General features: G+C 41.0%; 1 protein-coding gene across 1 annotated transcript; it reads right to left on the bottom strand.

The window, feature by feature from the left end:
• Positions 1-1,668: 1,668 nt before the first annotated feature.
• Positions 1,669-14,419, bottom strand: LOC112236565 (transgelin-2). The gene is made up of 5 exons (XM_024405156.2): positions 14,242-14,419; positions 2,965-3,152; positions 2,670-2,841; positions 2,335-2,437; positions 1,669-2,221 (listed from the first exon to the last, which is right to left on the bottom strand). Exons 2-5 carry the CDS (start codon positions 3,142-3,144, stop codon positions 2,068-2,070), a joined length of 609 nt encoding a protein of 202 aa, XP_024260924.1. The 5' UTR covers positions 3,145-3,152; positions 14,242-14,419; the 3' UTR covers positions 1,669-2,067.
• Between the last annotated feature and the right edge of the window lie 7,574 nt (positions 14,420-21,993).

Genomic DNA, 21,993 nt, shown 5'->3' with positions numbered 1-21,993 from the left:
ATCTCTATTCACTCTCCCTATCTGACACCATGTAGAGAGAGCTATCACTCTTATACATCTCCATTCACTCTCCCTATCTGACACCATGTAGAGAGCTATCACTCTTATTCATCTCCATTCACTCTCCCTATCTGACACCATGTATGCCCTAAGTATCCTCATGTTCCCTCTCTTCACCATCTCTTCCATCTCCCTTTCTTTCTCTCCCGGTCTTATCCCACCTAACCTTTCCTGTTCCCAACCTCCTTTTCTCTGTCCCTGGCCTTTCTTCCTAACATCATGCTGAACAGCTTAGTCGGCACTCAAGCTGAACACAGTATAAACAAATCCTTGGCAGGAGAGGGAAGGGTAATACTCCTCCACTGAATCCCTCCCCTCACTCCTGTTGTCCCTCTTCCTCTCTCCCTGCCTCACTGTCAGTTAGAAAATAATCTGTGTGCTGGCAGTCAGGGTTAGTGTGCCCTGTCAGAAAGACTTAGTATCAGCAGTTAAAGAATCCAGCCAGCCGATACCTCTCCCTCCCACCATACTCGTCTGATTTTCATTTTTTTGTAATAGTCTTTCCCTATCACATACCTATATCTCCAGGAGTGTGGAGAAAGGGCCCCGCCAAAGATCCTAGAGTTCTCCTGTAATGACCAACCGGCTGCAGCAGGGTTAGATGGCAAAGAGAGTTGGATTTCATTTAAACTAGGCCTTATCCAATCAAAATGTTTTAGTCACATGCGCCAAATACAACAGGTAGACCTTACAGTGAAATGCTTACTTACGAGCCCCTAAACAGTGCAGTTTCAAAAAATATGGATAAAAGTATGTTACTATGCTGCATATTAGTTCTGTACTTTCTCATCCGACTGTACAAATCATTTTGAATAGCCTACAGCAACTGTCCTAACCTCAATGTATATACCGGTATATAAATAAACCACAAAATCCCGGTCTAACTATACTGAACAAAAATATAAAACGCGACATGTAACAATTTCAAAGATTTTACCGAGTTAGAGTTCATAAGGAAATCTATCAATTGAAATACATTTGTTAGGCCCTAACCTAATCTATGGCAGAGGCCCAGCCAATCAGAATGAGTTTTTCCCCACAAAAAGGCATTATTACAGACAGAAATACTCCTGTCCAGGTGGCTTGTTGCAGACAATCCCACAGGTAAAACCAGATGAGGTCCTGGGCTGGCATGGTTACACGTGGTCTATGGTCTTACTGCCAAATTCTTTATAAATAGCATTGGAGGCAGCTTATGGTATAGAAATTATTCAATTCTGGCAACAGCGCTGCTGGACATTCCTGCAGTCAGCATGGCAGTTGCACACTCCCTCAAACTTGACATGTGTTGTGACAAAACTGCACATTTTAAAGTGGCCATGTCTCCAGCACAAGGTGCACCTGTGTAATGATCATTGTTTAATCAGCTTCTTTATATACCACACCTGTCAGGTGGATGGATTATCTTGGCAATGTAGGAATGCTAACAATGCTGTAAACATGTGCACAAAATGAGAAATAAGCTTTGAAAATGTAACATTTCTGGAAGCCTTTATTTCAGCTCATGAAACATTGTACCAAAACTTTACAATGTTGAGTTTATATTTTCCATGAGTCATCTTGCAGTGTGGATCTTTGGTATCAATGCGTTGTAAAGAATGAGAAGCATTTTTCAAATTAAACTGAACTTTATTTCAGAATCAACATACAAGAATTACAGAGCTCTTGAAAGGTGGCCTAACATCTTTATTATTGACAGCCTCTTTCCCAGTACAAACCCAACATTTAGACTTACTACCATCAGAGTGCCGTTTTAAAAGCAGAATCTAAATGAAATGTCTGTTTGTTATGTAGCCATGTCTAGTCGACAGTCAATAAAACATGATTTTACAGACTTTGGTCACTAGGTTTGAGTGTAGGAGTATGTTTTATAGTCCCGGTTTGGTCTTACACGTTTTTTTTTTTTTTAGTCTCTCCCATTTGAGTTAGAGAGCTTCTGTCTTCAGTGACTGGCCCAGAGAGGGAGGAATGTACTGAGGTGTGGGGTGACAGGGCATTGTCATGGTTTTAGGGGTTGTTGTTTAGGATCTGCCTGGGTCGCCCATACCCTGTCATGCCAGCCTGAGACGCCCCCTTATTGGTGCCCATCTGCAGGCCGATGACGCTCTTGCCTTCATTCAGCTGGTCCTCTGAGAAATCACGTCTGTTCTCCATCGATTTCCTGCAGACAGAAACCGTCATGTACACCACACTACATTTATAGTCACTGTTCATGTAAGCAAACGTTTCCCTTTGAGATCAGTTTAATGACAGGACAAGGAGGTTCTGACTCACTTATGGAACCAGTTGGGGTCGCCACGGTAAGTCCCATCGTCCCTGGTGACAGCCAGGTTTCCCAGGGCCATCAGGGTCCTCTGGACAGCAGCCAGGTCTTTCCCTGCAGGCATGAATTCACAGTAGACATTAATACACTTTAGTAAGAGGGAATGCAACTACTGTGCAGCATATTCTATGAAACAATGAATGTAGCACCTTTAGACATGGTGAATAAGCAGCAATAGTATTTTAAATGCTCTGTAGAGCAGCTAGTTGAACTGAGGATTGACGTGATGTGTATTTGGTGTAATGTGGGAGGGTACAGCTGACAGCAGCTGGCTGGATGTACATACCCTCCCAGAGGTCGACTGTCTGGAACATGTCGGTCTTGGTGATGCCGTACTTCTCAGCCGCGTTGAGGAACTGGGAGATCTGTTCCATCTGTTTGAAGGCCATGCCTGAGCTCTGGATCTTCCTGATGGGCTTGTTCCCACTGGACAGGCTGTTTATCAGCTCACACAGCACCTGGAGAGGGGGAGACAGGGAGAGGGTATTCACTACCTGTGCAAGACTGGCAGACAAATTCAAGCAGACAGCAACCTCCACCCCCCCTCCCACATCCACAAGGTATGAGAAAGAAGCACTCACACATCCGTCCTTGAGCCAGTTCTGCCAACCAGTCTTGCCTGCCTCGGGTTGGCCCACTCCGGCTCCACACTGGGCGATGATCCACTCGGTCAGCCTCTCCTCTAGATCCTGGTCATACTTCTTATCGATCTTACTCTGCACCTCACGGCTCAGACCGTAGGAGGGACCTTTGTTTGCCATGACTGTTCCTGCAAGGAGAGAGATTGTTTCAGATAGGGCAGGCAAACATTGGTGCGTTCTCTTTGTTGTAGGTGGTATTGACAATTCCATACACTTGAATTCCATAGAAGCTAACATAAAAGGTAAAGACAAAGTATCTAACAGTGTAAAATAATTGGCCTTACTCTAACCCACAGTGGTAAGATTTATTAGGATCCCCATTAGCTGCTGCTTACTTACTGGGGTCCAAACAATCACAACAGCCTACATAATATACACATATATACACATCATACAAGATATTACTCCTTAAACAGCTTTAAAGATTGAATAACTGTTCAAAGGTATCATATTTCAACACAATAAGAATGTTCTTAACTGACTTGCCTAGTTAAATAAAGGTCAAATATATGTTTTAAACCATTAAACATGCTTTCCAGAGCGAGGTAGAACCCTAATGCATCGGCAGCTTAAAACCATGGCTCACCTGGGTTACAATACAACCTAGTGAAAACAATTTGGGCACACCTATTTAAATAGCAGGTGACCTAATTACCAGGGATGAAATCAGCTGTGTCAGTTAGCCACATCATTACTGCTTAGCCATTATAAATAAAGAAATGATTAAACACATGACCACAATTTGCTGTAGAGGTTTGATATGGTGGACAAGTAAACGTAGAACTGTGGAAGTGACTGACTGAATAAATACATACACAAAACACAACTTGATCTTAAATAAATAACTTGACGAAATATATATACTTTGCGTAAATATGATAAACCAGAAATGTCTGTAGGTGAGGAGCAACTTCCTCACATAGAGAATTCCATGAATACTGTGATAGGTTGTCTATATGTGTAACAGTGGCAGTGTAACTATTTTTGGTTTTGTCTTGGCTCAACAGGGACACTTAATAGATGGAACAGGACTCACATTCATGTCCCTGGCCTGCCGACACCCTCAAAACTGGCCCTGAGCCAACACAAATAGGTCTGTAATCACAGTCTGATGATCTCTTTCTCTGTCTGTGTGTGTGTATGTGTGCAGATATATTTGTCAGGCTCTCTGATCTGATCTGGAGTTCAGAACTTATAACAGAGACCCTAAATGCCTACCAACTTGAAGACTACTATGCTAGGGGGGCACATAGTAGTGGGGTCTCCCGAGTGGCGCAGCGGTCTAAAGGCACTGCATCTCAGTGCTAGAGGCGTCACCACAGACTCTGGTTCGATCCTGGGCTGTATCTCAACCGGCCATGATCGGGAGTCCTATAGAGCGGCACACAATTGGCCCAGCGTCGTCTGAGTTAGGGGAGGGTTTGGCTGGGGTAGGCCGTCATTGTGAATAAGGATTTGTTCTTAACTGATTTTACCTGGTTAAATTTTAAAAAATTAAAAATAAACATGGCCATAGTACAGACCACAAGATGGAGACTTCAAATCTAGACCTAATTCTTGGACTGTAGAATTGAAAATTCTCAGCTCCTGTGATGGTATCTTGAATCATTACTATCACTGAACATCTCAGAGCTGAGGGTCAAAGGTTAATGTCATCTCTCTGTGAGCCTGCTGCTCTCATAGGCTCCTAGCTGCTTCCTGTCCTCCCCGGCCACACCCTGCTGTCTACATCCTGTTTGGCTTAGTCCTCCCAGCTGGCTCTCCTCTGTCACTTCCTTCCTTTCTCACTGGGGTAGTTTTTACAGTTAACCTTCATAGACATACTCACTCTGATATGTGTTTTGATTCTTCTGCGTATTAGTGCCCAACAAAGGACACTGTGGCAAACGGCAAACCCTATGCCCCAGTCAATACTATGCAACGTCTGTAAATGCACAGAGTACAATGCTAGCTAGATGAGATTGTTAGGCTAAATGTCTACATCCGCAATTACCTTATGATCTTACTGTATGTCTCAAAGTGAGGCATACTGAATATCCCCTCTGAACAGGACATTGTTCAAAGGATGACTCATGTTGCTGCATGGTGAGTAAAACATATGAGATATTAGTAAGAAATATTATCACGAGCAGCTAGAATTAACAGTAACATCCTCCCCTCTCCTGTTTACCTGCCTGTAAAGTAAACATTCAGGTATCAGTTATCAAACCACATTGATTCATGCTATCACAATAGTATTCAATCAGGTCTTGTGGCTGTATAGCAGTGGAGGCTGCTAAGAGGGGGACGGTTCATAAGAATGGCTAGAATGGATCAAATGGAAAGGCGAACACATACAATATAAACCACGTGTTTGATACCATTCCACTCATTCCGCTCCAGCCATTACCACAAGCACGTCCTCCCCAATTAAGGTGCCACCAACCTCCTGTGCTGTATAGGGGTATCAACGGGCAAAAGAAAAGGACAAGCAATTTAATAATGGCTTAATACTGTGTTTGGAAAGGAGGTGGAGGCACTGCTTGAGTGCATATGTCAATGTCAGTGTGTGTGTGTAGGAGCATAGTTGTATTTGAAGACAGGCCCAATATGACACTGTAGCATGCAGGTACACGTCTGTTTTTTTCACAGAGCTTGTAAGTGATGTTTGAAACGGCACTGGCAAACCAGACTACAGTGAAACTGGAGAGCACATTCTCTTCCTTAAGCACCTCAATGCTCTGCTTCCTGTTTTTGTGCAGAGTGAGAGAAACATCTGTGAGAGATCCTCTATGATCTCTCTGGCCTTACACACACACACACACACACACACACACACACACACACACACACACACACACACACACACACACACACACACACACACACACACAAAGATTGATTGTGTCTAAAATAGAATCCAAGACAGAATTTCAGATTGGCCATGCTTGCATTTTATTTGTGCAATCCATTGTGTTAATAATTCTGTTTTGGCCGGGCCACAACTATCTTGATTCTTTCACAAGAGGTTTGTAAGTGTTTCTCAATATGAGTGGTTGCATGCACTACCGTACTGTTTGTGACAGTTGTTAGCATTTATTGATGTTGGTCAGCTCTAACACAGAGAAAGCATTACTTCCTAATCCTAATTCACTAGCTGTCATCCAGTAGCTAATGACTCCCAGATCAGAGCTATAAGAGCTAATAGTTCCATGTCAGTGTCTCTCCGCACCCAGAGAAAAGCAGAGCAGTGTAGGGTTATTACTACATATGTTATATGGGATGTAGAGGAAGGTCCTGTTGTTCTCTTATCTGTCCGACTAGTTATGTCACAACCAGAGTTTGTAACAGGATGTGACACTCAAATTAGTATGATATGTTACATTTGGTCTGGTTACGTAAGACGAAAGGTTACTTAAAGCTGTAATATGTCACTTTTGGGGCGATATGAGTTATAGATCTGTCATTCTCATTGAAAACAAGTCTAAGAAGTGGTAGATTGGTTCTATGTGCTCTATTTCTATACTTCCCGATTTCTAGTTTATTTTTGCATCTTTTACTTGTGGTTTTGTACACGAGCTTCAAACAGCTGAAAATACAATATTTTCGGTAAAGGAAAAGATATTTCACAGCTGTTTAGATGGTACATCTTGAAGGCAAAAACAAGAGTAGGGTGGATGGTCAGGGTCTATATATTTTTTTTAACAAATTACAGCATATATATTGTATATATGTACATTTTTCTAAACATTTTCCATCCTAAACATTTGGAATAAGCAAAGGCTTTGAATTCTGGTCAAACAGATGGAAAAGTGATCTTAGAAAACATTTAGTATAATTTTTTTAAGGTATTAGAAATACATCTAAGCACAATAATGTTGATGTAAAGACTCCTGCAAACTAATACCAACAATTATATTTAGTTTTGCTGAATTTTTTGCCCTTCTGTAAGTTTAAGAATTATTGCCTAATGTCTTGTCATTCTGTTACCAAAAACCCAGATATATTTCAAATGTTTTCTAATTTCTCTCCCTCGTGATGGGGGAGGGTAATGAAATTAAACAGAATTAACACGTATAGGTAGACCTACTAAATCATTAGTGTTTTGACTGATAACATTTGGTTTGGGATTTATTAAGTGATTAAAACACATCATTCTGTTACCAAATCAAACATCAGTAACAGAATGACTGCAACTTAAATGGCTACAAGGGAAGTTCATTACTGTCCTCCCTTCCACTGGCATACTGTTACGTTCAGCTCATAACTGTTTTCTGTCTCTTTCTGTCGTCTGGTGGTCAAAGCAAGAGTGTGAAAACAGTCTGGACAACCGCTCCCTCTTTCCTTTTCTGCAGTTAACATCACCTCTCCTGGCTCTTACTGACACCTACCCATGAGCCCCCTCTCTTTCCATTTACTGTAACCAGCCCTCACTGTAATCACCCTCTCAGCACCGACCGACACCAGGTGTCCTTGAAAGTTGGAAAGTAGTGCTAGTTAAAATTTGGTCAGTCCAAATCTGAACCAATCTGTTTCACAAGTTTGGACAGTACAGTACAGTAGAGCACACTAGAGTAGAGTGCAGTATAATTGACTGTGTTGTAGTGTACTGTACTATGCTTTGCTGTGCTGTACTGTGATGTCCAAACTTGTGAAACATAGATGTCTATGATTGGTACAGGTTGGGTCTTGCTTGGGGGCGGAGCTCATTAGTATAATAGGCAGTGTGTAGAATAATACCCAAACATGCAACGGATTATTTGACATGTTTCTACCTTTGTGTACTTATTCAGCCACCTAAGCCATACTGTTCACTCTGCTACCGCCTAGCAAACAGTACCGGAGCAATGGCTTTCAGATCAACAGAGATAGCTTCTAACCCAAGCCATAAGAATGCTAAATAGACATACAACTGCTAAATGCAGTGCCTTCAGAAAGTATTCATACCCCTTGACTTATTCCACATTCTTGTGTTACAGCCTGAGGTCAAAATAGATTCAATATTTTTTTTCTCACTCATCTACACACAATACCCCATAATGACAAAGTGGAAACCTGATGTAAACCAAATGTATTGAACATAAAATTCAGAAATATCTCATTTACATAAATATTCACACACCTGAGTCAATACTTTGAAGAGGCACTTTTGGCAGCTGTGAGTCTTTCTGGGTAAGTCTCTAAGAGCTTTCTACATCTGTATCTTTGTAGGGACTGGGTGTATTGATACACCATCCAAAGTGTCATTAATAACTTCACCATGCTTAAAAGGATATTCAATGTCTGTTTTTTTATCCATCTACCAATAGGGGACCTTCTTTGCCAGGCATTGGAAAACCTCTCTGGTCTTTTTGGTTGTATCTGTGTTTGAAATTCACTGCTTGACTGAGGGACCTTACAGATAATTGTATGTGTGGGGTACAGAGATGAGGTAGTCATTCAACAATCATGTTAAACACCATTATTGCACATAGAGTCCATGCAACTTATTCTGTGACTTGTTAAGCAAATGTATACTCCTGAGCTTAGTTAGGCTTACCATAACAAAGGGGTTGAATATTTATTGACTCGAGACCTTTCATCTTTTCCTTTTTAATGAATTTAAAACCATTTTCTAAAAACATAATTAAAAACATAAAAACACAATACCTTAACATTATTGCATGTGGGCCAGCGACAAAAACATCTCAATGTAATCTATTTTAAATTCATGCTGTAACGCAACAAAATGTGGAAAAAGTCAAGGGGTGTGAATACTTTAGGAAGGCAATGTAGTTAATTAAATGGTGACCCACTCACAAGACTGCACACTCACAAGACTATATATACACCTTATACAGTATACACACTCACACACAAAAACCACACATATTCGCATACTGTACACTACATACGGACAGGCACGAATACCGACACATGCAAACACACACACATACACACTTTCACACTCATCATATGCTGCTGCTGATCTGTTCTTTATTCTTACTCTTATTATTATCTATCCTGATGCCTAGTCACTTTACCCTGCCTTCATGTACATATCTACCTCAAATACCTTATTATTATCTATCCTGATGCCTAGTCACTTTACCCTGCCTTCATGTACATATCTACCTCAAATACCTTATTATTATCTATCCTGATGCCTAGTCACTTTACCCTGCCTTCATGTACATATCTACCTCAAATACCTTATTATTATCTATCCTGATGCCTAGTCACTTTACCCTGCCTTCATGTACATATCTACCCCAAATACCTTATTATTATCTATCCTGATGCCTAGTCACTTTACCCTGCCTTCATGTACATATCTATCTCAAATACCTTATTATTATCTATCCTGATGCCTAGTCACTTTACCCTGCCTTTATGTACATATCTACCTCAAATACCTTATTCTTATCTATCCTGATGCCTAGTCACTTTTCCCTGCCTTTATGTACATATCTACCTCAAATACCTTATTCTTATCTATCCTGATGCCTAGTCACTTTACCCTGACTTTATGTACATATCTACCTCAAATACCTTATTCTTATCTATCCTGATGCCTAGTCACTTTACCTTGACTTTATGTACATATCTAGCTCAAATACCTCGTACCCCTGCACATCGATCTGGTACTGGTACTCCCTGTATATAGCTTCAATCTTGTGTATTCTATTCCTCTTATTTATTTATTTTTTACTATGCATCATGGGAAGGGCTCGTCATCAAGCATTTCACGGTACAGTCTGCACCCGTTGTGTTCGGCGCATGTGATAAATAACATTTGATTTGATGCATCACCATGAAGACAATGACATTCATAATTATGCATCTCTGTATAGTACAGATCAGGGACCCATGATGTCATTCTGTTAACGGGTGTTCATCCACTTCACCTACAGTAGTTCAATAACCAGAATAGATTTTTTCTCAAATTCAAGGTGTCGTAACATAGCTGGCACCCAATTCTGTCTGCAGACATCTTTGAATCTTAATTCAGAGTAGATATTTAACAGAGTTTTGGGAAAATGTGATCACATAAAAAAAACTGAGGGAGATTTTACCGTCACTCTGTTACCAAACTGTACATCCGCACTGTTCTTTGAGTAGATGTGTTTCTGTAAGATTTTCTGTGGAAATTGTTGAAAGTAGTCCTTTTGCATAGAGTTGTATGGTTTGTTTAACTTTGTAATCAATGGTTTTTGTTTGGCATACATTTAAAGGGAAAAGTCAGAGTCTCCACGTCATTCTCTTACCATGGAATTGCCTGACAACAACTCTTGTAAATATCATCATAAATACCCGATTCTGCTCTAACCAATCTGAAGGGCTGTTTCTCAATCTGATGATCTGCCTCAGAGCACTGTTGTAGCATGCCCAGAGAGGATCCGCCTTCAGCTCAGTACAGAGTAGTGATGGACATTCCGACTATTTTCAGTGAGCCGGCTCATTTGTCTCCGTTCAAAAAGAGACGTTAATTTGCCTCCTAACCTGGTTTCGTTCAGTAGCACTTAAACGTGTACCTGAAACCATGAAAAAAACTGCAAATGTAAAGCCTACATAGATGCCTGCCATTATTTCAGGTTGTGACGTGAGTTCATATACATTTTTACCTGACCAAATTATTAGATGGCCTACCATTCTTTTTACACACTCCAAAAATGTGTTTGGACAAAAATGTGTTATCTGCAGATAATCGTTATCTGGACCTCAAAAAGCTGTAGTAACAGAATGCAAATCAGGGAGCCAAATGAACGACTTTTCATGTAATTCGGTTCCCGACGTTCAAAAAGAACCGTTTGTTTGCGATTGACGCATCACTAGTACAGACACACATCACTGGCTGGATCAGGCCTTCTCAACATGGAGGCTCTTGATTGGCTGATGAGGACTGTTATGGGTTAATGGCAGGGGCAGTTAGATTACTACAGATACCCCTAACCTTCCCAAACCTCACTCAAACCTTATAGAAAGTTTCTAACAGGTTCTATAAACTGTGTGAAAAGCCTTGGGTTAAACCTGTGTGCTGCGTCAAAGAACCGGAATACATCCATGTGTGATTGAGAGTTCATAAATCTGTTTACTGCACTTTTCCCCAGGAAGGGAAAAGAGGAAGGAGAGGAGGGCTGCTAGCATAGTCTGCTATTGTATATGCATGGAGTGGGAGGAGGGGGGCAGGATAGAGCTGTTGGCTCCTGACAAGGCCCTCTGCTACAGGCTCAGACCAGGCTTCTCAAAACAACAGTCTGCCCTTACTCAGCCTGTAAAGCCATTTGTACCTCCTATTACCCAATATGTGCTCTGTGTCCTCATTCAAACATGGCTCAACCATTGCTGTTACAGGTGACTTTATTACAGGGATGTGAAACAGAGTGTGAAAGCTACTCGGGTCACTGCACAAAAGATCCATCATTCAATGTTTCCAAAGCAACTTGTAAATGTCATGTCACAGTGTTTTCAGGGAATACACTTAAACATCCCTCACGTATAAGGTTTGACTCCCACACCACAGCTACACTAATCTAGTCTGGTACCGGCAGATAGACAGGGAATGAAGAGGAACCATGTATTACACAACACTCTCTGACCGCATGTTGAGATAGATAGATAGATAGATAGATAGCCATTTCTTCATCTCAAAGATACAGTACATACATCATGAGAAAGAAAGTCCCTATATCATTCCATTTGTCTTGCATGGAGCTGCCCGTTTTAAAAAGGGGTGTAGCTAGTGTGTCTCCCGTGATACAAGTCAGTATTCGACGTTGGGAGATGATGTGGAAACCGGCCACTCGGGGCAACAGTGAGCGTTGTTACCTTCAAGTAGATTTTGGTTTAGCTAGGGTGTTGTGGAAGGGGATGGTGGATGGGTGTCAGCATCTGCTTCTGATTCCAAAGGTTGGAAGTTTGAATCTGGCGTTTTGAGATTTTTGTTCTAAGCCTATCCCAAACCTTAACGCTTACCTTAACCATTCGGAGTTAATGCCTAACCTTAAGATTTCTGAGTTAATGCCTAAACTTAACCTTAAACACTTCGAAAACACTTCGGAACCTTAAACACTTCGAGCTAGTTGAATGTGTGTGAGAGTGCTGAGAGCAGGACTTGATAAGAAGCAGGATCTGATGATGCAGGATCTGATAGTGAACAGGATCCATCTGATAGAGCCTCTCTGGGCAGAATGAAGAGAGACTTTTGTACGCATGAACTGAGGACAATTCCATGGTAACAAATTGATGCTTACACTCACATTTTTCACTGTAAAATGTATCTCAAACAAAAACCAATGCTTGCAAAGTTAAACAAAACATACAACTGTATGCACAAAGGCCTCTTTTAAGAATTTCCACTGAAAATTTTACAAAAACACATTTACTTGTAGAACAGATGCAAAGTTTGGTAACAGAATGACGGCACAAACAGCACAAACCTTCATTATTTTACCAAACTTTGCATCTGCATAAGTACTAAAAGTGAAATAAAAAGTGGGAAAAAAAGTGAAAAATCTGAGTCACAGCATCATTCTGTTATTGTGGAATTAATTAATTAATTAATTAGATACATGCCATGCAGAGACGGCATGAGAGAGGACAGTATTTGTGTGAGTCAGGGAAGACCATCTTCCTCAGTGAATTTCATAAAAATAATACTATTGAAACATTTAAAAAGTTATAATTTTTAGATAAAACTATACTAAATATATTCACATCACCAAATAATGGATTAAAACAGCACCCTGTAGGGTAGCACCATGGTGTATCCGGAGGACAGCTAGCTTCCGTCCTCCTCTGGGTACATTGACTTCAATACAAAACCTAGGAGGCTCATGGTTCTCACCCCTTCCATAGACTTACACAGAAATGATCAAGGGGACGTCCTCAAGGGGACGTCCTCCAACCTATCAGAGCTCTTGCAGCATGAACTGACATGTTGTTCACCCGATCAAAGGATCAGCAAATTAATCTAGTACTGAAAGCATAAGCTACAGCTAGCTAGCACTGCAGTGCATAACATGTGGTGAGTAGTCGACTCAAAGAGAGAGAAAGACAATGGTTGAACAGTTTTGAACAACTTAATGTATTCAAAAATGAAGGAGATGCAGAAAAAAATGAAGGAGACTTTCACTTACTTAGCTGACATATGCAGCTAGCTAGTTTATCCTACTCAAACACCCGGCTCAAACAGAGGGATGCTATGTTAGCTAAATGGCTATGACTATCCAACACAACATTGGGACTCTTCCAAGTCAAGGGAAACTTTTGGTTTTACTAGTTTATGGCCACCAGGCCCGCTGGTGTAACTGCTTACCGACTGTACTGCATGATTGTAGTAGGTTTACTAACTCATTAGTTCTATTAGCTATGTTGACTATGATTTTACTTTAGCTAATATGGTGACAACGATGAAGGCTGTGTGTAGCGGTTATGAGATGGTTTGTCTTGGAAAGGTTTTTTCACCTGGTCACATTCATTGAAGTCCACAGGTGAAGGGGAAAAGGTGAGAGGAGGAGCGCGCATAGATGTGAGAAGGAATACAATGTGGCTGCCATGAAAGTGATCTGTGCTTACATGTGATCAGGGGTGTATTCATTCCGCTGATTCTGTTGAAAAATGTTTCTAAATGGAAGCAAATGGAAAAAAACGAGGATAAACATACCTGAAATTGTCCAATAGAAACTCTTGTATGCAACTGTTGGACTAATGGCTAGATGCAGGCCAGAGTGTACAAGGCATTATTGAATGTGTCAATGTCTGTCACCTCAAATTTTTCTCTCGACCTGTTGTATGTTGTACACTTTCATTCATAAGCTAGGTTGTAGCAACCTCGTGATGGAATTAGGGAAAAGTTTAGTATCATGTAGTACCCTAAAATAATCAATGGTACATTGAGCTGGGTGAATGGAATATGAATGACAGTCATCCAATATGCTGTAATAGAAATAAGGCCATGCTCATTATTATTTTGAGTACGGCACCGACCGCCACTGGTGTGTGTGTGTGTGTTTAGAGGCTGAATATAAAAAGATGAAGATGTACCCCATGTGAGTATGTCTACAGCCTTTTTGCCCTCTCTCTCATCCATGTAATCCTAAATAGACTGTCCAAAACTATAGAACACTGTCAGTAGCAACTTATCAAGCATGCTAGAGAAAGTACTAGACACCATTTTGACAATGTCTGATACACCAGGAAATGTAACAGTATGAATAAGAGACACATGTGTTAAGAAGGAGCCAGGTATGTACTTACAGTGTTTAGTTGGGAGCAGCTTTAGTTGTTCAGATGCGTGCAAGTGGCTTTGTGTTTCTGTGAGCTGGTGTAAAATAGTTCCTCTCGTCTCCTTTACAACAGAGTACAGAGTCTGCTCTCAGGGAGTGCCGGCTTAAAAAGAACAAACACGTTTGTCTTAAATGACTTCACCACATTCAAGAGAAAAAGCGAGTGAGAGAGAAAGAGGGGAGGAGGGGACAGAAGGGGAGGAGGAAACCACAGCCTTAAAAGGATATGGACTTTTTTTTCTCTAGATTTTTCTATGAGCTTCTAGTCCTCTTATTTCATTCTATGACACATCTTTTTATTTTCTCTCTCTTTTCACCCCTGTAAGTGTACCTCCTTATTTGGGAGAAGGACGGGGAGTGAGAGGGCCGCTGCCAAAGGGGTTGGTTTGGTCAGCTTGAGGAATTCTCCAAATATCTCCATCTACCACTTTGTCTAGAGAACAGACGGAGGGAGGGAGAGAGGGAAGGAGGGCTGAATGAGGAATAAAGTAGAGAGTACGGTGGTTTAGGGAGACCAGGGGGAGGGAGATGCTTTCAGTAATTAGAGAGCGTAAGGAAGGAGGCACTTCTAGGGGGAAGTTGACTTTATTGCCTCTATATTAATATTTTGTTATTTGTGGTTTATGAAGTCTTTCATAAAAGGTAAAAGAAAATGTCTGGTAGCCATGGAATGTACTTATGTTCCATGAGAGAAGTACAGTACGATAAGTATCTAAGTGAGGGCTTGAGCAAATGAGAGAAACCATAATGTCAGTCAAAGTGCAAATACTGCTGATTTGATTTGCTTTGTTGGGTGTTTAGTTAAACTCCTTTTTTGAACATTTCCCTGGTTCTAAAGAACATAAACCCCAATCACATATAAACACACCCATATGCCAGTGGTATATGACAGCATTACAGACACACTCTAATTACTGAAAGCATCAAAGACTGAAAAACAGCCTCTATCTCAAGGCCTATAGACTGTTAAACAGCCGTCACTAACAATGAGTGGCTGCTGCCAACATACTGACTCAAATCTCTAGCCACTTTCATAATGAATAATTGGATGTAATAAATGTATCAATAGTCACTTTAAACAATGCCAATTTATATAATGTTAACATACCCTACATTACTCATCTCATATATGTATACTGTATTCTATACCATCTACTGCATCCTGCCTATGCCGTTCGGCCATCGCTCATCCATATATTTATATGTATATATTCTTATTATTCCCTTTACATTTGTGGGTATAAGGTAGTTGTTGCGAATTTGTTAGATTACTTATTAGATATTACTGCACTGTCGGAACTAGAAGCACAAGAATTTCCCTACACTCGCATTAACATCTGCTAACCATGTGTATGTGACCAATAAAATTTTATTTGACACACACAATCACACAATCACACCCTCAACAGCCTTGGTGGGGCATTCTATAGCTTGAGAAGCCATTGAAGTTAAACATTGACATCACAGAGTGCATCACTGGGAAGTGTCAGCTTTAGTATGAAGTAACTGTCTGACCTCAAAGGTCATTCCAAGGAAAGTTATTGGGTAATGTTGTATCAGAGGCTACTCTGTGTAGAGGTGCCATATGTGATTTGTCTATATTGCCTATTGTTCTCCATTCAAGGGCACCAGACTGAAAAAGATAACTTTAGCCACCAGGCCTTGGGCTACTGAGCTAGTAAAACTACAAAATTGTTTAATGGAAGTCCTTACCCCATCCTAAACTGAATTGGTCCACTGAAGACCCTAATTATTCTGATTAGATATTCCAGCTTTCCTGGGTTGGCTCAGGGCATAGTCTTGATCTATTTACAGTGTATTTGTGAATGTAGCTTATTGTAACAAAGGTTACTGATGGGCATTTGTATGCATTGTTCTGGAAGCAATACTCCTGAGGTACTGACCTGTTACACCCTCTACAACCACTGTGATCATTATTTGACCCTGCTGGTCATCTATGAATGTTTGAACATCTTGAAGAACAATCTGTTCTTAAATGGCCATGTATAATGTTATAATCTCCACCGGCACAGCCAGATTAGGAACGGCCACCCCTCAGAGCATGGTTCCTCTTTAGGTTTCTTCCTAGCATCCTGCCTTCCGAGAGATTTTTTCCTAGCCACCCTGCTTCTACATCTGCATTGCTTTCTGTTTGGGGTTTTAGGCTGGGTTTCTGTATAGCACTTTGTGACATCTGCTGGTGTAAAAAGGGCTTTATAAATACATTTGATTGATTGATTGAAATGATCCTATATAAGGCAGAGGATGACGGACAGACAGATTTGACGGGGAAGGGGGAAAATGACGGACAGACAGATTGAGGGGAAGGGGGAAAATGACGGACAGACAGGTTGAGGGGAAGGGGGAAAATGCAAAGGTAGAGGAAAGATAAGCAAACAGTGTGTGTGAACATGGCCAGCCAACCTGTGAATGGTCCCAGCGCACACCGATGAGAAATACCACGTGTGTATGAGAGCTTGAGCTGGTGGTAGAAGAGTTCTTCTGCTGTTTTAGCATTTATTCATGACCGTCGATACGTTTAGCAACCAGCAGCACTGGAGCTAAAGTTAATGATTACGTTTAATGATTTCCGTTTTACACTGTACATCATGCTAAATCACAGCAACCTTGTAGCAGTTGCTTTGGTGATGTGAAATTAAACAAAATTAACAGCTGGGTTCTGCATCAAGGAAGAATTTGTATTTTCTTTTTCTAAATTATACATAGAAAGCGTTTTTGTAAGGAGTATGATCAGTCAACTGCAATTTACGTGTTGGTATTGACTGTGAAGAGCTGTTGTATGTGGGAGTGTACACTACATGACCAAAAGTATGTGGACCCCTGCTCGTTGAACATCATTCCAAAATCATGGGCACTAATATGGAGTTGCCCCCCTTTCTACTTTAACAGCCTCCACTCTTCTGGGAAGGCTTTCCACTAGATGTTGTTATAATGCTGAGGGGAATTGCTTCCATTCAGACACAAGAGCATTAATGAGGTCAGGCACTGATGTTGGGTGATTAGGCCTGGCTCGCAGTCTGCGTTCCAATTCATTCCAAAGGTGTTCGATGGAGTTGAGGTCAGGGCTCTGTGCAGGCCAGTCAAGTTCTTCCACACCGATCCCGACAAACCACATCTGTATGGACCTCGCTTTGTGCACGAGGGATTTGTCATGCTGAAACAGGAAAGGGCCTTCCCCAAACTGTTGCCACAAAGTTGGAAGCACAGAATTGTCTAGAATGTCACTGTATGCTGTAGTGTTAAGATTTTCCACTGGAACTAAGGGGCCTAGTCTGAACCATGAAAAACAGCCCCAGACCATTATTCTTCTTCCACCAAACTTTACCGTTGGCACTATATATTGGGGCAGGTAGCTTTTCCTGGCATCCACCAAACCCAGATTTGTCTGTTGGACTGCCAGATGGTGAAGCATGATTCATCACTTCAGAGAATGCATTTCAACGGCTCCAGAGTCCAATGGTTTGAGTTTGAGTTTATTTTTTATTTTTACAGGGACAGTGCACATTAATCAACGTTTCAGTAAAAGTGCCGGTTTTAGCCAGCCGGCTAATTTTCAACCGCAGTCCCTGGGCAGGTTATTAAAAACAATTACAATATAGACAATAGTAACATAGAACAAGCAAGACATAGCAACATAGGATAAGCAAGACATAGCATACAGACAGAGCAACATAGAACAAAAAGCAGCAAGACAAAATTCATAAAAGCAACAAAGTGTTTCCACACCTCACAAGCTACAGACAACAGACAACATGGAAAGCAGCAACACACAGCTAGGGACTATGTTCACAAATCTGATTGACCTTTAGCCATGTCTTCAAGCATTTTGTGAAAGTGTGATATGTGGTGCAGTTATGTGTGTCTGATGGCAGTGTATTCCAGACATGGGAAGCTCTCACAGAGAATGCAGATTTACTAAAGGTGCTTTTCCTTAGGGGAACTATACAGTCACCTCTCATGGCAGACCTTGTGGATCTGCTGCCATATGTCTGGGTTTTCTGTTTAACAAAAATATTGAGTGGAGGGGGGGAGCCAGGCCATTAAGGATCTTGAATACAAGACATGCGTCGGTGTATTGCACAAGATTTTCCCAACTCAAGAGCTCATGCTTTCTAAGGATGTGACAATGATGATGGCTGTTGGGCTTCCTATCAAGCACTTTGAGAGCCTGTTTGTAGACAGACTGAATAGGTTTTAATGTTGTACAGCAAGCTTGGGCCCAACTAGTCAAGCAGTATGTTAATGACAAATAATGACAAAGCGAAAACAGAAACACCTTATTTACATAAGTATTCAGACCCTTTGCTATGAGACTTGAAATTGAGCTCAGGTGCATCCTGTTTGCGTTGATCTTCCTTGAGATGTTTCTACAACTTAATTGGAGTCCACCTGTGGTAAATTCAATTTATTGGACATGATTTGGAAAGGCTGTCTACATAAAGTCCCACAGTTAACAGTACATGTCAGAGCAAAAACCAAGCCATGAGGTCAAAGGAATTGTCCGTAGAGCTCCAAGACAGGATTGTGTCGAGGCACAAATCTGGGGAAGGGTACCAACAAATATCTGCAGCATTGAAGGTCCCCAAGAACACTGTGGCCTCCATCGTTCTTAAATGGAATAAGTTTGGAACCACCAAGGCTCTTCCTAGAGCTGGCCGCCCTGGCCAAACTGAGCAATCAGGGGAGAAGGGACTTGATCAGGGAGGTGACCAAGAACCCTCCCATGCCACTGACCACAGCAGAGAGAGAGAGAAGAGACGGAGGGAGAGAGGAGGGTTGAGACATTAATGTATCCTACTGTAACTGATGTTGGATGATGCAAAGTAGCTACTTTAACACGTGTTGATTTGTAATGTTTTGTAAACATGTACAGGGATTTTAGTACTGTTTTACAGAGTATAAAGTACCAGAGTTCATAAACTTTCATAGGCATGATGATGATGAATGCTTTACCTGCTGCTTCCTTCAGGAAGATCTGGACTCTCACGTTGAGACTCAGCGCCCCCAAGAGGAACAGAGTGGACACTCATCTGAGACCCAAAGGACACAGACAGCACTGGAAAATGTGGGGAGAAATATCATTTTATAGCCTTAAAATACAATGTTATCTTGCTTATAATATAGAGTAGAAAATCTACAAACACAGCATCCATTTAACATGCACAACACAGCAAAAACAGTAATGCAAGTTATTTTCCTTTCTGACACACCCCACTGCCAGCACAATCCCCTAAATCCCTTTCCACACACACTTCCAATCCCAGGTCCCTGGACAGGACACCCACACTAGGTGTGAAGGCAGGAACCTGCAGGGTCCACTTAGTTTATCAGGCAGTGTGTAATGTGTACAGTTACTGTAGCTGTCTGTGTGTATTATTATTATTAGGTCACTGGTGGCAGGTGGACTGATAGCATCAGTGAGGTTGTTGATTATGATCTGTGAGTGGGTTCCTCCTGGTTTTGTCTCAGTCCCAGTGTTCTTGGGTTTCAGTAGGACACTGATAATGCCTGATCAAGGGGGGGGCCTAGTTTAGGGGATTGTCCTTCCCCCTTTCCTGTCCTACTCACTCATTCCCAGGGTTCATTCGTGTAAATAAATAGTGAATCTGACAGTGAAGGTGTCATGGTTTGTGTGAATAACACGTTGGGCAGGTAATCTATCTATTGACATCTTATCCTAGCTCACTGTCGTGATCAGTGTCGTCACATCCAATTCACATCAAAATGGTTCTGAGGGGCACATTGTTCTGAGATTAGGATCTTCTGAAAGCTGGCACAGGCTGCGCTTGAACAAAGATTTCTGGGGGAAAGCTAAAGTTATGGACACCAAGCTCGCTGTGCTATAATCCCCTTACCTCTCCCCGAGAACACAGGACAGAGAGAGGAGTTGATGGACCTGAGGAACTGTTATTATCTTCACTAATCACCTCAGTCACTACCTCTCATAATAACCATATTAGAGAGAGAGGAGGAAGTAGAGGAGTTACACTCCCAGGTAATATGATCACTGTGCAAAGTGCTGCTATTCTGGTGGATTGTCCTGCTGACTAAACTCATCCGTTTTAGAAGAGTGTACATTAATTACACGTATGAAGAAAACACAGACATCCCATGCTCACATACAGTACCAGTCAAAGGTTAGGACGCACCTACTCATTCAAGGGTTTTTCTTTATTTTACTATGTTGTACAATGTAGAACAATAGTGAAGATATCAAAACTATGCCAAGAGAATGCCAAGAGTGGGCGAAGGGTGACTACTTAGAAGAATCTCAAATATAAAATATGTTTTGATTTGTTTACGACATGATTCCATTTCTGTTATTTCATAGATTTGACGTCTTCACTTATTATTCTATAGTGTAGAAAATAGTGAAAAGAAAGAGAAACCCTTGAATGTGTAGCTGTGTCCAAACTTTAGACTGGTACTGTAGGTAACTGGGTGGTTAACTGTTGGAACTAAACTGTTGATAAATCTGATCATTTATAAATATTCCTTCCTCCTGCTGTGCAGTCATCCATTTTATAACCCCCGGATCAAAAGCTCCAACACAACTTGATATCAGCTTCATCTAAGACGGGGGAAAAGGGCAGTAAAGATGGTTAATATTCCTCTATCACAGTCCTGTGGTTTTCCAATAACTTATTACCATATCTGATCCCTGATCAGATAACTGAGAGATCCCACCTCATTACTAAATATGAGCCCTAAATAGGAGACAGAAATATAAGGCCTGAATATGGGTTCAATTTTAGGATATTGTGCCTGGTTTCGGGTGTCTTAGGTATAAATATGTGGTTAACACTTGGTATTTCATAATTGAATCATATTCCCAGAACAATATAAAAAGCTTATCATTGACATCTGTCTGAAATAAACACACATTTTTACACCGTTGACGCTGACATTGTACAAATAATAATGAATCACTCTGGACGTTGTGACATCAGCTGATGTAAGAAGGGATTTATAAATGTATTTGACTGAATTTGATTGATGGTTGTGCCATTATGAGTGTTTGTAAGTGAAACAGAGACAATAATGGAGCAATCAGTCTGATATTTCTCATCACTGCAATTTATTGTTGGAAAGTTGAAACCATGGCAACACAGTGTACATTCAGTACATGACAGTAGGTGTACAATTCCAATGTGGGTGGGTCGGCACACACAGCAAGGGTTTAAACTGTAGAACCCAGGTCCTACGTTTGAATACAAAAATGAATTTTATCAAACCAAACTATGCTACATTTTATCTCTGGGACCCTCAGGATGACAAATCAGAGCAAGATTACTGAATTATTTACCTTCAGAGGTGAATGTATCAAACCAGTTGTTGTGGTAAAAGTGTTTTGTTGTCGTGCACTCTCCTCAAACAATAGCATGGTCTTTTTTCACTGTAATAACTACCGGACAGTGCAGTTAGATGAACAATAATATAAGCTTTCTGCCCATATAAGCCATGTCTATGCCCTGGGAATTTTGTTTGTTACTTACAACATCATATGCTAATCACATTAGCACACGTTAGCTCAACCATCCCGTGGGGGGGACAGATTAACTAAAGTTACTTTAGAAAAGTAGTTCACTACATCCAAACTACTTTGTGATGTTAACATAATGTGTAATTTAGCCTACGAAACACAAAAACTATGTTTGAAGTGAGAATTAGGCAGGTCTGATGCTGAAAACACAAATACAAT

This window comes from Oncorhynchus tshawytscha, linkage group LG30 (genome assembly GCF_018296145.1).
Source record: "Oncorhynchus tshawytscha isolate Ot180627B linkage group LG30, Otsh_v2.0, whole genome shotgun sequence".
Lineage (NCBI taxonomy): Eukaryota > Metazoa > Chordata > Actinopteri > Salmoniformes > Salmonidae > Oncorhynchus > Oncorhynchus tshawytscha.
The sequence above is the reverse complement of the archived record's forward strand: the minus strand, read 5'-3'. Positions and strand labels throughout refer to the sequence as shown.